At 40.0% G+C, this 15359-nt stretch overlaps 1 protein-coding gene across 1 annotated transcript in view; it reads left to right on the forward strand.

Moving 5' to 3' along the window:
• The window catches only part of ST18 (ST18 C2H2C-type zinc finger transcription factor), a 50832-nt gene extending 44526 nt beyond the window's left edge, over positions 1 to 6306 (forward strand). Inside the window, exons 16-18 of the mRNA XM_009509305.2 lie at positions 376 to 479; positions 2715 to 2858; positions 3669 to 6306. Of these exons, the coding sequence (XP_009507600.2) occupies positions 376 to 479; positions 2715 to 2858; positions 3669 to 3809 (389 nt within the window). The 3' untranslated portion in view covers positions 3810 to 6306. The remainder of the gene's footprint in view (positions 1 to 375; positions 480 to 2714; positions 2859 to 3668) is intronic.
• The last annotated feature ends 9053 nt before the right edge of the window (positions 6307 to 15359 follow it).

Here is a 15359-nt window from a genome sequence, read left to right on the forward strand (position 1 = left end):
TTCTTTTAAAACAAAACAAAAAAACCACAAACCATTGTAAATACCCCTTCATGTTTTATAAGAAACTTTCCTCTTTCTGGGCAATTTTTCCTTCCTGTACCCTTCAGCTTGTAATTGCATGTTGCACTGGAAAAAAAGAATTGTGAAACACAAAGACTCAGAAAGCCTCTTCTGTGTTGCAGCTCATATAGATGTTTTACAGCTAGGAAACGATTCTGACAGTAAAAGCAAAGTAAGAGGCAATTTAAGGATCAATCATTTGATCAAAAGCTTATCTTCCTCTTGTCTAGTAACAGGTAATACAGCTTGTTATTCATATATCCATCTACATGTGGACACTTTAAAACTGATATTGGTATTTTCAACTATCTGCAGGTATTGAGAGTGATGAAGAAATCAGACACTTGGATGAGGAAATAAAAGAACTGAATGAATCCAATCTTACAATTGAAGCTGACATGATGAAACTTCAAACCCAGGTATGACATTGATGTGAAAGTTTTACCTTTTCTTATGCTATGTTTAACCACAATAAATACATTAAATGCTATGTTTAAACACAGTTAGTCTCCTGTGCACTTGTTTCCCCATCACTCTGTGGCACTTAAGAGTACCAAAGTCCTATGTAGTTTTTTGTCAAGTTTTTGTTTTTATGTTTTCTGTAAATAAGCAGCAGATTCCTGTGTGTTGTCTTAATAATCTGGTGAATAACAAATTCAGGACAGTTTGGAGCTAATCTTGGCAAGCAGAAAAAGCATATTTACCAAACAAAACGTTCATTTTCCTTTGTTGACCAAACCGTACAGAATCCCATGACTGCAGTTTTTAGGGAGGATATTACCTCTTACCAGCACACTTTAACTCTTAATGCAAGTCAACTTTGTTCTTATGTGTACCTAAGAAAATCTCCCTAGTTCAGTTCACCCACTCTCAGTTATTCAGTTTGAATTTTGCCTCCAGGCAACACCTGGTAAAGAATGGGTGCCTTTTCCTAATTTGTATAGCAGATGAGTTTGATGAGAACTACGGAAAAGAGTCGTTCTCCTTCATTCTTTTGTATAGTGAAGAGATTAAATTGGCTCTAAAACGCTGATAGTAGTTCTATGGAGTAAGCTGAATACGTTCATCCCTACAGACTCCTATATGCACCTGGGAAGACTAGGTAAAAGCAAGAGCAGAATCTTGCTCAATATTTTAGGAATAAGAGTTTAAGCAAAAACTTCCTAAATAAGATTTTGGAACAGAATGTAAGCCTAAACTGACCTAAGGCAAACTGAGTGTAAACATACCCCTCTGTATTTTTACCACACTGGAATGTATAGTGTTGATTCATTCTGGTTTTGTAATAACCACCTTGTGTGTGGTCTAAATAAGGGTGAAGTTTATGCCACCTGTGTGGGATCTAAATGATCCGGCTTCACACGGCAAAGGTCATGGGCATATCCATCCCAAATCACACTGCCGTGAGGAAAGAGGTAGTGGTGGTGTTCAGTGTCTCAGGACACTTATTTCAGTTCTGTCTGGTGATCACTGTGCTGTTTGCACAGAGATCACCCAGTTTATACAGTCAGATTTCTTCTCCTCGGACTTGCTACCTGGTGAAGGCAGTCTGACCAAGTAAAGCCTGAACTGAACTACAGCTGGAGGAATATATCCCCTACATGGCTGAGGAGAGGCTGTAGTGGATTGCAGGCAGGCAAAAGGGGTTCCTCCCCCTTGGGACAGTTTTGATGTGTGATGGTGTGTGAGGAAGGGAAGTAAAGCAGCTACACCAAGAGACATTTCAGTAGTACAGAAATGTGCAGCCTAATGAGGAGAGGGTGGGCATAACAGCCGTGGATGTGATTCCATTGCTCTGGGCCTTGCAGAGCTGTGGCCATGAACCGGGGTGGCAGCCCTTGCTTCTGCTTTGCTCTGCTGCCCCACTGCCCACTGTGGGGAGAGGAGCTGGGCTGAGGGGAACCAGGCCCTTATGGCCTTCATTTTTTCAGCACTGCTTTTGACATATAAGCCTTCAGAGCTGAGTATATTCCCAGCACTCTCACGCTAAAAAGATACCATTTTGTTACCTCGGATGCTTTTTCCTGCTCTTTCCAAAACCCTCATTTACATTCTGTTGGTCAAAGATCATCTTTGCAGTGATCGTTGTGCACTCAACCTCTCAGTTTCCTTTCCACTCTAGTTTTCTCTTATTGTTTCCAGCTCCAGCCCTCTTGTTAATCCCAGCCAGCCCACAGCTTCCACCCAGCAGCGGGGCAGAAAAGTAGCACAACAGCTAATACCCATGCCCTTGCTATTGTGGTTGATCAGCAGGGATTCTGTAAGAGCAGGACAGCAATGTAAACATGAGCCTCCTTTCTCCTTCCCTCTGCTAGCCCTGTGGCCACACTCTCCATCCCAGCCCCACCCTGATCTTCTCCCCTGAGCTCAGTTCCCTCTTTCCACCGTGGTGCACCCTCCAGTGCCTCGCTGCCACAAGGTTTTGCTGTGAACAAGCAGCAAAGTCCATAAGTTCAGAGATAATACAACTTCTTCCTTGCTCTGAATATTCTGTGGAGAAGTTATGTCTATCCAAAAAAAAAAAACCACCAACCTGAGTTTCAGATCCATCGTGGCCCCTCTCATAGTCACGTAACTGCCGTTTTGGTTTCAAACTGCAGTTGCAACACTGTCAAGGGTCTGTCTGTGTGTTTGTGCCTGCCTGTCTCTTTTAGATCACATCTATGGAAAGTAATTTGAAAACAATAGAAGAAGAGAACAAACTCATAGAGCAGAACAACGAGAGCCTGTTGAAGGAGTTAGCTGGCTTAAGCCAAGCCCTCATCTCCAGCCTCGCTGACATCCAGCTTCCACAGATGGTAAGACCACAGCCAGCAGCTTCGCACCTTCTTTGAGACTGTTTTGCCAGCACTTGAAGCAGATGAGCAAGCTCAGGGACCAGCAGGAGCACTGGAGTTGCATTAGCAGAGAGCTCTTTTAAGCTAATTTACTTTGCAGAGATGCTGGATCATGAAATCCGTGTGATAGCAGATGCAGTGGCTTCCAGGACTGAGCCACCTCTGGTGTCTCTGCCCTGTACCGCACTGTGCAGGACAGGCTTTTCCCTCATCCCTCTCTATCTGAATGTCCACACTGCACAGAGAGTGAAAACTTCACACCGAGAATCTTTATTTTCTCTACTTCTAGAACAAAACTTTAACCTGTTTCACACAGGTGATTTTTCTGGAGCCAACAAAGCTCTACCTTCTCAAAAACTCCACGTCCTTGATGTCTTACTTGCAAATGCAGGCCAAATCCACACAGGGACTTGGGTGTCCAGAGTTAAAGCTCCCTTTCCCAATCTCAAGCGTGCCTCTGGGATATTACGTGAGGACAGTTACAGGGATGTTGGCCACAATCCCAGAGGCAAACAGGCCACAGTAACAAAGCAAGTTACACTGATGATAACATCTCCAACTCCTTTTCTTGCCTGGAGAGTGTGTGGTCCCCCGGCACATGCAGCTCCCTTCATTTCTACAACCCCTCCATTAATTTGGATGACTTCCCTGTTTGCGACTTCTTCCCGGTTGCCATATCACTGCTTTTCCATGCTTTGGGGTTGGGTGTTCGGGGTCTTTTTGGCCTTTATTTTCTCTCCTACAATTATAATCTGTTTTGTCTTCATTTAGGGGCCAATCAGTGAGCAGAATTTCGAAGCATATGTAAATACACTCACAGACATGTACAGCAATCTGGAACGGGACTATTCCCCCGAATGCAAAGCTCTGCTGGAAAGTATCAAACAGGCAGTGAAGGGCATCCATGTGTAGGATGTGAAAGCTGCTGGGCAACAGAAATTACTTAACAGCAGTAAACTCCAGATGGATCTGTTAGGAGTTCATGTACTGCTAAGGGGTGTAGGTTGCCATGCTGCATTTACAATTGCAACATTGCACTAACTTTTTCCCAGCTGACATAAAAAAAAAGAATAAAACCACAACAGACTATTTGTATTAACAGCAATGCACTCTGTTAGTATATTGTATTTATTTCAGTACAATTTCTTTTTTTTTCTTCTTTTGCACTCAGTTTTTGTAAAGTGAATGTAAAAAGTGTGTGCGACTATTTTTTATATTTTTTATTTATTTCTAATCAAATAATTGTTTTTTTTATCTTTTAACAGCATTTTTGCGGCCTGCCATATTTTTACAAATGCGTTTATTAATTTATTTTCCAATGGGATTTTAATAGACTGAAAAGCTATACTGTAAATTAAATAACTTGCTGGGTTTGTACAGGAAGAAAAAAAAACCTATGAAAGTAACAAATGACTGAACCGTGGTTCTAGTTTTATTTTCCTCACATCCTGCTTTTTTATAATGGCTTTGTATCAGAAATGGGTTTGCGGTAACATGAGATGTGAAGATGCATGGAATGAGAAGATAAATGGTGCCCACTAGTGGGGAACTTGGGCTCTCAAAAGCACAGTATGCTGGAAAACAGTGTGTTAAAGAATACGTTAGCAATAATGAAATATAGCAATCAGCAAAGCACTTGACTTGGCTGTGTGATTTAGCCTATGCGAATGATTATTTAAAATGTTTCAAGAGAACTTCAGATTTATTTTACCACTGCAGTTTTTTTCACACTTAGCTCATGGAGGGAAATGACAATTATCTCTAAACAGGAAGGGTAATTTGATAGGACTGGTACTTCTTTAGTACAAGACATTGAGGTTTTAACCAACTGACCAGTATTGCTATGGATTTGGATTTGAAAAATGCATACACATCCCAAGCTGAAGGCTTTGTACATAATGAATCGAACACATCTCCCCTGAAATGGCATTTAATACCGGTTTGAACTTAACGGCAGCTGAGAAGGCAGCAGTCTGGAGAGGAATAATACCACTCCAGCGCAATGGTGGCTTGCTTTTCTCTTTGAACGAACGGTAGCAACACCGTGACTGGTTTCTCCCATCCTTATTGACTAAGACTAGGCTGATACTGAATTTGTTACCAGTCTTTCGGTAGGGTACCAAGCGCTACAGGGCGTACAGACAGACAGAGGTGGGGACAGACAAGCACTTGCGCAGGGGTGCTGGCGTGCGCCTCGGTATCTGGTTAGCCTGGGTGTGGAACTTCTGAATCCGTCAGAAAGTAGTGGTTGCTATAACAGAGGCAATGTCTATTTCAGGGATTGTAAGTAATTAAGCATTGTTTCAAAAGTTTTTTTTATATTTATTTTTTTTAAGAAAAAGGTATAAACAACCAGCTAAACTGCCTTTTTTGTATGCACACACACCTCATGTGCATATGTGCCTCAGTGTAAATGTATACATGGATCTAGCGTGTGTTTAATTTTTCCGTGCTATAATGAAAGTGTTTATTTTTATTAGCCTCATTTATATTTAGATTGAATATGATGACATTCACAGGCTTGACATATACAATTATATTATTACTGTTCCTGCACAAAAGTACTATTCAAAAGTGATTTAACTCTCATGCACTGTGGTCACTGTTCTGCATTAGGTGGGGCTTGCTTTTTGTTTGAGGGTTGATTCAACTCTCCAGTCTTAGTTTAGACAGGGGAAAATGTATGTTCTTAGGACATGTGTTTATTTTTAAATCGATTTTTCAAAAGCTACCATATGTGCTGTCTAATATAAATAGGAGGACACCAAACAAAAATTTGCTATTAAAGTTATTGTTCTTGCTAAAAAACAAAAAGCAAACATTTGTTATACTTGTTAAATGCATACAAAATGAGTTCACTCGTTACAAAGACTAAAATTTAATTTACTAAATATTTTAACAAATTTGTTATATATTTTATTTAAGTAAAAATATCTCTTACTGACCTATGTATTTATTATTATGATTTACTATGGCTTCAGGTTAATTTATCTGTGTTTGGTTGTTTGCTCAGGATGTTCTGTGAAGTACGTTTGTATTTATTTGCCTCCCTTGTACTTGATGTGTTTTGTAATGTGCACTGATTTTTTTTCTTTCTGTTTTTCTTTTTTTGTGTTTAAATGCATTGATGAGCTATACTGTAAATTAGACCTTTTGTAAAGAGCAATGATGTATGCATTTTTTAATTTGGAGTAGTTTGTATACTGTTTCTTCATACAATTAATATTTCTTACATCAAAACAACAAAACTGTGTTCTGTGCTGTACATTTGGTGTATGGTAGGAAATAAAATTGATAATGAAACATTGCAGCAAGCTGTTGGTTTTTTTAGCCTCTAGATGCTGACTTGTATTACACTTTCTTAACTGCACCTGGCACTATATAATGTGTCAGATGTTTTACTTGCTTTGTGTACAAAATTTGTCATCCCTGTAAGTAAATTTCTGGTATAAATCATTTAATTAGTGTTTTACTTCATCAGTTTTAAATAAGAAGGCGAAAAATAGAACTGCTGAAGAGGTCCTTTCTACTTTTGAAGGAGAAAAAAATCAAGAAAATAATAGCTGCATTATTTAATGCATTCTTTTCTTGGCAGTTGTAGACTTCATTTATACTGATAAAGTACAGGATTTGTGCTGACCTTTAACAGCTGCTAAATGATGTTTAAACATAAAAGCCATTGTAAAGTTTCCAGCAGTTTGGAACCGCCCACTGTTCCAGTGCAATTTTCTGCTGAGCTCTGCAGTGCTTAGACATTGCACAAATAAAAATCTGCTGGTTTTAGAAAGGCAATATTTCCAGTATCTAATGGACTTTCCTTTTTTCACTGCTCATTGCAGTGAAAACATGCCAGTTTTATTTAGGATACATGCTAATGGATTCAGGAGCACTTCTTATCTCAGATTCCAACTACCCCATGGATAGACCGAGAATAAATTTCATTTAGAAAATTAAATAGAACAGAGGTTCAAAATTTGGATCATGACATGAATCCTGGATAATCACAAATCAAAAGATCGTGACCCACAAATCTTGGAGCTGTAGAGTCACCACAGAACTGGGATGGAGACAGACCTGGCCTGGCAAGCTCCGCTCCACTGGGGTTCAGAGTTCTCTTTGCTCTCGGACACTTATTGAAGGACAGTATGAACTGGTTCCTAAGCAATTAATAGTTACTTAAGTAATACTTCTTAATATTTCTTAATGAATAAAAAATAATACTTTTTCAGGGTCCTTTAAAATTACTGTTTAACTTCAGGTCAGCAGGCGCTAATGGGATAGTCTCTTCTTGCACATTACAGATGAAGCAGAAACACATCTCGCTTAGCAATGTGCCTTAATACTAAACAGATAAAGACTGAGGCCAAGACTTTGATTTTGTCTGAGTGCCTAAATTCAAATTACAAATTTAGAAGGCCTTATTGTCAGACAAGCATCAACCCACAGCTCATTTTTTAATGATCTATACAAATTCTTATTATCTTCTGTTTGTAAGATCTGCGGAGGGCAGTGGTATGAGGATGTTAAGCTCTACATACACCTAAGAAAATGATGCTGTATTCTCAGATGTTTCCAGCAACCTGAGACTGGGGCTGTGTGTAAAGAAAAACTTTTCCTAGTGGTTTTGGGTAGGAAATATTATAGCCACAGTTAACTGATTAAATTATTATTACCTAAACACTGTTCCCGCATTCATCTTTAAACAACTACTTCTGATAATGTTTATCTCAGTGTTGAAATTATGGTCTTTCTCCATTAAAAAAGGATAATGTAAATAGATAAGCCATATTCGTTACTAAACTAACATAAGCTGGGGGGGTGGTAAGGGGAGGGGGGCTACCAACAAAAAACATGCTTGAAACAACCTTTCAAACCATTTCCAACTTTTGAAGTTTCAATTTTTTGTAACTGTTCTGTATCTATGCCTATAGAAGGGGGAAAAGTGCTTAATTCAGTTAAAATATGTAAATTCTATTGATTCAATTAACTTGAATGGAACTGAAGCTTTAAATATCAAAGAGGAGGAAGGGGAGCAAGAACAGTCAACATTTACTGTCCTATTGATTCAGGAAGTCTATCCTGTCTCTTAACTAATCATGACAAAGGTTTCTGAGTCTACGGTGTAGAAAACAGATTCTGTTTTCTACTGCAATCTTATTTCTGTTTACTAATTAAGCACCTCTTCTTTCCTGCCAGCTTAGTGCATGTGCATCTGTCTAATTATGTCATGGTTTTCCACTCATCGCTCCATCATCCTACTCATATTGTACTTTTTTTTTTTAATGTATATAAGTTACAGGATTTCTTGACTGGAATTTGTTATCATGTAATGATGCAGAGTTATGACAGATGCCATCCCCTTCATTTCCTCCCATGTCCCTTCAGTGCTGTATATTTTACCTGTCTTAGTATTTCTGCTGTGCTTAAAGTTTCTTTATGATTTATGTAGCTGTATAACTTGGACGCTGCTAGGAGTCTGCACCAAAGTCCTTTGTGCATCTCACTCAGGATAGTGTGGGATGATAGAGCTCCTTTTAGCTTTTGTGTAATGTAGGACAGTGACCTAGTTTCAGTACCTTTCAATATCTCATTCTGGCTTGGTTTTCTTCTGTCCCTTTTGCTCTAGTAAGTCTTAGACAGCCAAGCTTACACATAATTTCATCAAGGATTAGTCTGATTTCGTGTCTGACTTCATGGCACAAATTGCTTCCACTGCATTTCATTCTTAACAAATGCTCCCAGGGACATTGTCCAAGTAAATCTCAGGACTTTTCAGTTATGTGATAACAATTACTATTTAGGTTTCTGCTATCTGCTGCTAAAACTGTTACTGCACAAGGTTTTTCCAAACCAGCTTTTGATGCCCAGCACCAGATTTTGGTGCCCGGCTTCACATCCCTTGAAGGGGCCTCATTTTTAGAAGCTAAATGAACAGCTGTTTTTGCCAAGCGGGGCCTTTTCAAAATCCCCTTCTCTGGCCAATCCAAATGACTAGCTACTAAGTTTTCATATTATTATTTCACAGAATTGTTATGTATATCTTGTTAACACCTATTTGCATGTACAGTGCACCATAAAATTCCAGGTTGGTGCTTGTACCCATCCCAGGTATTGAAGAATAAAACATCATTGATGATACCCTAGGCTCAGTTCTGACCTTACCAAACTCCTCTTTCACTGTCTCTGCACACCTTTTTTATGGTTCCAATGGAAAATAAAACAAAAAGTAAGAAACAAGGGCTGAAACTCATTCTTTGTTTAACTGAATGTATCATCTGTCCAAACAGTTCCCTGTCATCGCTACTGAAGCTGGAGCTGGGTCTTAAAGTATCTGGCCTAAAATCTTCTTTAATTACAGTCATAAATACCATCTCGTGTGCACCCTCTGCTTACTTCTTACACAGTAAGCAAAATCTGGATTAGGAGCCAGGTTCTATGTTGATTTCAAATTCATTGGGATTAAATTCATTTGATCCTTTAGAAGCAGGATGAGCTTAGTTCCCTTGGGAGGGAATTGCCTAGAACTGGGAGATGGAGTCAGTTTCTTTAATCTTGATGTCTGGTAAAAAAGGATTTTGGGGAAGAAATGAAGGCTTCAAAAATCTCATAAAAACCTACACAGAAAATGTGTGTAAATTGAATTCCTTCTGAGAAAAATGCAGTGCCGTCTCCATAGTCTGAAGAGCTGACCTCTGCACAGATGTGTGTGGCAGAGGCACCACACGTAGAGCATCAGTGCTGAAGGCTCTGAGGGGACATCTTGTGTTTCCCAGCTGGCAGGAGATAAGATGGCACCTCAGGAAACCCAGCTCTAGGCCCTACTCAGCCTTTTAGGTAACTCTGGGCAAGACACTTGATTCTAGTTCTGTTCTCACATCTGAGAAACAAGAAGACTCTGAAGTGTATTAGGAATGAGCAACACCAGTCTTAGATAGGAGCGTGCAGTTCATACGTGAGGGAGAAAGAGTCAGAACACATGTGTAAGAGCATATAGTAACTATAATTATATGACTGGCAGTATGCTATCCATTTCACAATAATAATTGCTGTGTTTGATGAGAGATATCTCCAATACCACACTATATATTAAATGCCTTGATGGTAGTCACTGTTACTCTGATGCAGTGACTTCATCCCCTCCATTTTCTCTAAAATGCATGCACTGCATGGTACCAGCTAAGGCGTTTGGATCTGCTGGCCCCAGTTTAGTTCCTCTGCCTGCCAGAACTGGATGCCACAAATTCACTAGAATTCCCACATTTCCTATTTCAAACACTATCAGTTCTTCTGCACAACCCACCATGTCAGTTTAGCTTTCACACACACACACCCCCTAAGGCATTATTACATTCCTGATTTTATTCCTATGCTTCTTACATTGTTTTCCTTGAAGGTATCTTCTGGTTAGTGCTGCTGGTCAGTCTGAAACTAAAATTTCAAACTGCAGAAGCTAAATTTCAAAACAACAGAAGAAAGGCTGTAAAAGCAGAAGTATTTTATTGAGATAATAGAGCTCCTACAGATTTTGTGAAAAATCAGCTGATTGCTGTGAAAGCAAAATTATGATTCACTGTAAGAGGGAAGAGGAGGGAGGCTCAGCTGTTACAGATTCTGTTTGGCAAGGGCCAGCTCCTGATCAGCATGATGCACAACCCAGACTAGCAGCAAGACTTAGTGCAAGGTTGGCCAGAGAACTGCACTCTTGTGCCTGGTACAGTGTCAAAGGTTGTAAATGGTAAAAGTCTCATGCGTGAGTGTAAATGTTTGAGCGAGAAAGCAGGTAGGCAAGCAGTGACCGTATCTCCTGTGGTTATAGTGACAGTGATGGGGTCAGGGGCACAGAGCAGAAGTCCACAGGAGTCTGTCGGGTACCAGCCTACATCAGTTCCACCTGGTGCAGAACTGGTCCATTTCCCAAATGTGGGTCTTTTCTCATTTTGCCAAACTAAATACGCTCTCCAGCTTGCTATGGTATTGTCATGAGTAGTGTTACTAACCCTGCTTCCTAGGGAAACACATGTTACCTCTGAACTCTGACTCACCCTGAGACAGGTTTACGTCTGGAAGAACGAAGGTATTTCTCACAGCACTTGCTGGGAAGGCAAAGCTTTGCTGTGGAAACTCCTCAGCAGTGCAAAACTCCAACCACCACCGCATCTGTTTTGACAGGCTGAGATTTTGTGGGGGTGGCTGGTGGCAGGGAAGGAACCAAGGTGCTTGCTGCATGCCTTTTCTCCTCGGCCTTTTAGCATCTCCCCAGGTGCTGCAGTCCCCAGCCAGGTAGCGGCTGCCCAGCTGCGCTTTCCCCCTTCTCCCCTCTCCCTATCCAGGCCAGGCTGGAGGCAACCCCTTGTTTTTTTTTCTCTGCAAAAGGCTTAAATCTCCTTTCACCATCTTGGGAGCATAGCGTGACTGCAGCCATTGCTGTCTGGGCCTGGCTGCTGCCGTTCATGATGCCCTTTTTATTACCAGATTAGAGGACATTGTCGTGATGCGTATGAGGCCTTTCAGATAAGGCGCTGTACAAGTTCCAGCAGGTTCCAAATACAACAGCACAGCTTTTGCATCCAGCCTACAGGATCAGAGTTTATTTCCCCAATGCAGACAGCTTTGCACTGCCTTCCTGTTAATTAAAGTATTGATTACAATACCGCACTGTTTACATGCAAGATTTTGCATGGTCTTGGCCATTCACATGCAAATGAACTTGTAAGCCTTTCTGTGCCCTAAAATCTGCTGATGTCAGTCTTCCAATTCTAACTCCACGTTGTAGGACATGTGGCTTTCTATAGCTTAGCTTTGATGCCCCCAAGTCATATTATCTCAATTCTGAGGTTCATTATGATAAATCTTTCACTGGTTTTAAATCAAAAACTTTAATTGTACCGTACTTATTCAGCTTAGGTTTTGGCTCCTGAAGGCAGCAGTTTTAATTGCATCATTTGTATGGTGGCCCAATATGTTTTGGTGTGAAAAGTGCATTACCACATTTAATTTTGCATTATTTTTCCCATATGTTTTAGTTACACTAAAACTTCTGATGGGAAGTGATGAGGCTTTCCCACTGCTCTCTCATTCTCTCTTCAGGGTTTTTTAATGAGCTAAGACCACACTATTTTCTTTTGTTCTCATCAGTTGAGGTTTTAGGGAGCTGTTTATTTGTAGGGTAATTCTTGTATTTATGTAGAGCAAGGCATTAGACATTTTTATCCTCTACTTATTAACAAGCCAGATGGTACCGGCTGCTACCCACACAATTCCAATTATCAGATGGCAAACTGAAATATACGTGGGGCAAATGAGAAGATGTATATTAAAGAAGCATCACGAAGAATTGGCTTCTTGGAGATGTTGATTCACAATGGGGTACTAGCAATTAGGGTGTGACAGCCTGCTGCTGCTGAATGTACAGTGTTGGCCTGGGGGCACAAGTGTTCAGCCTCCAAAATTTTAATACTATCTCTCTCTTTCCCCCTACAGAATGAATACTTATCTTTGAAATATGATTCAGGTCTTTCATCCTCTAGATTTCTTGTCCACTTCAGAATAAGACACAATATTGAAGCCAGTCAGTAAGTTAAGGTATCCCAGAAAGATGCAGAAAAGCTGAAAATGAGCATGAAGTTTGTGCATCACCTTTCCTAATACACCCTCATGCACTTCTACGCGTGCACCCCAGTAACACAGGAACAGCTCTATCACTGAAATGTGGGGTCCAGCAAAGTATTGCTATTCCAGGTCTCAAACTAACCTAGAAATTACAACTTACACATGGATTTTTGCTTAAGGGCAGCTTTCAACTTCAGGTTTAAAGACAAGGAAGTCAAGTCATGCTTATTATGGTTGGTTTCATGGTCTTTTAAAAACAACTTTTTAAATTCAGAACCTAGACCCAGTCCTTACTTTGGGTGAATCCCTAAATCAATGTCACACACTAATAATAAAGAATTAGTGTTTCAGCGGAAGGTTTTATAGTGCTTTTAGTTTTCTCTGTCCACAAGACACAACCTCTATAAGAAATGTTTTGGGTGAAAACTGTGCTCTCAGGCTTCCTTTATTTTGACATAGAAATTGTACACACGAGTTGGCTGGCAAGATGGTGAATTATGTGGGAAACTTTTTGTGTGACATTTCTATTCCTTTTCCCTTCTGGCTCAAGCTGAAAACACTAACCCAAATCAAATCGTGGAGAAATTGATGTCCTTAGGTCAGATCAGCTAAAGTAAAAAGTTATTTAAGCTAAAGTAATGGCTTTCTGAAGTCCTTCAGTTGTTCATATGGGCAACTAGGAAGTTAATCATCTACGTGAGTGGATTTTGCAAAAGTTGGAATGTTAAGCATTTCAGATTGTCCCTAGTTTCTGTTTATAGTATCCAATCAAGAGAACACCTTCTCTTTCAACAGTTGCTCTCAGGATGCCAGGGAAAAGGAACTCTCCTTGCTAGTGTTCCTGGCTCTAACACTTATAACCTACAGATCTTGGGGAAGTCTCGTAACAGGATGAGTCTGAAAAACAAATCCGCATGGTTTAAATGTGATTTACACTTCAAACAGTTTACTATGTGCAAATGGCACATGTGCAAATTCTCACTTTATTTATGGGGAAGTGAAATATTTGTGCAGGCATTTGTCTGCCATTTGTTTACACAAATACGTGAATCTGCAACTGTGAAGAAGCTGGTGCTTCTTCTGACTCACCTTCCTCTGTGAAATGGGGGGACTAATAGCACTCCTTTCATCTTGCTGTTAGCAGTAGACTTGAGCAAGATCTGCAGCGGTCTCTTGGATGCTCTCAATGAGATCCTAAGTGTAAATCAGTGATGCAGCCATTCACAAAGTCTTGGGGAGTTCAGACAGAGCTTTTGCACGTGGCTTGCCAGCTACAAAAAAAAACCACAACAACAAACCATTGTCCAGTGCTTGTTCAATAAATGGTCATTGCCTACTTTGTGTTACTGATGTTCCTCAAAAAGGTCAGCCAAAGTAGAGATGTTCAAAATAAGCATCTCCTTGAAGCTCCAGGGTGCAACTGCCAGTCTCAGTCTACAGAATTTTCATGGAAGTTCACTTTTTCACTTCAGTTCTTTAAAATCCACAAGGCCAAAGTTTGATTTGATTTGATTTCTCAAAATAAGAAAGCCAACTCTGGATCAGATGCTTGAAGATCACTGACATACAAATTATTGTCAGGCCTGGATTGCAAAGAAGTGATTCAATAGCTGAACATCTGTGTACTCACTCACGTAGAGTTGCTGTTTCACCCACAAGCAGCTGTGGAGTAGACAGGCAAAATTCTCTACATGGTGATAATTAGAGTGTGCATTACGAAGGAGGGATAGTCACAAGAGCATGAAATCAATTTCAGGTTTTTTTAACTTTGGAACAGAACAACCCTGCTAGATCCAAGGTTAATATACATAAAATAGGTTTCTCAGCCAAAATAGATGAACATTTAGTCAGATCTGAACAAGATTAGGAAATTCTTTTACTGAGCAGGAAACTTTTCCTAAGGTCAATTTTTCCAGTCTCGGTTTTGTTTCTATAGAAGCAATGGTTAAGAACTACCCCAGGCACCCAAACTCTTCCAGAGACTGAAATATGATTGATTCTCTATGGATTTGCAATTTGCTTTAATATGCTTTTATTGCTCATTACACGTGCCTGCCTACTCTGTCTTAGGCAGCGGCATTAGCCATTATATTATCATTACTTACTACCAGGTTAGTGGTGACAGCTGAGTATCCTTATCAGAGCTCATGATCTTTTCGTCTTGTATCTTATGCTCTTTCAGGCTCTTGGTCACATCTTTATATGGATAATACTGCAGCCAGGAAAAAGAAAAAAAAAAGCTTACAATGAAATCTTTCACCCAAGGCAAGCAGCTATGCACCACAGAAAGCCTATGAAATAGAGCTTAAATGAGATAAAATGGGATTTAATTAATGCATAAGCCTTGTATGCTTATAGAGGACTGCCTTTTCCCTACATTCTGTATCTATGAGCTCAACTTTCTTCTTCATTGCTAGGAGGTGAAAGGCATTCAAGTATGAAACAGTGCCTTCCTTGGGTTAATTCTGACACTTTGAATTCATTGTTTCAAGTTTAACATGTGAATATGAGTGTGCTAGTGTGACAATTTGGGGATCACTGTCCACTCATCCAGGAAGCACAGTCTCACCCCAGGTAAACAGAGCAGCCTGGACTATGGCAGGAGTTAAGATATCATAAACCATAAGAATTAAGCCAAAGTACAAGAAGCTTAAACTATGTTGGGAGTTAAAATCCTGCACGTTTTTGTAAAATGGCCATACTTTATTATCACAGGGGTTTCTGGTAAAGTAATGACTACACAGCAAATTCTTTTTCTAAGCAGTAGTTTGGTTCATGTGTTTACATAACATTTGCGGAGAAGAGAATGGAAATCAACTTACTAGTGTTTTTTTACTAACAGTGAGTCTTGGT

The sequence above is a fragment of the Phalacrocorax carbo genome, chromosome 2 (assembly GCF_963921805.1).
Source record: "Phalacrocorax carbo chromosome 2, bPhaCar2.1, whole genome shotgun sequence".
NCBI classification, from domain to species: domain Eukaryota; kingdom Metazoa; phylum Chordata; class Aves; order Suliformes; family Phalacrocoracidae; genus Phalacrocorax; species Phalacrocorax carbo.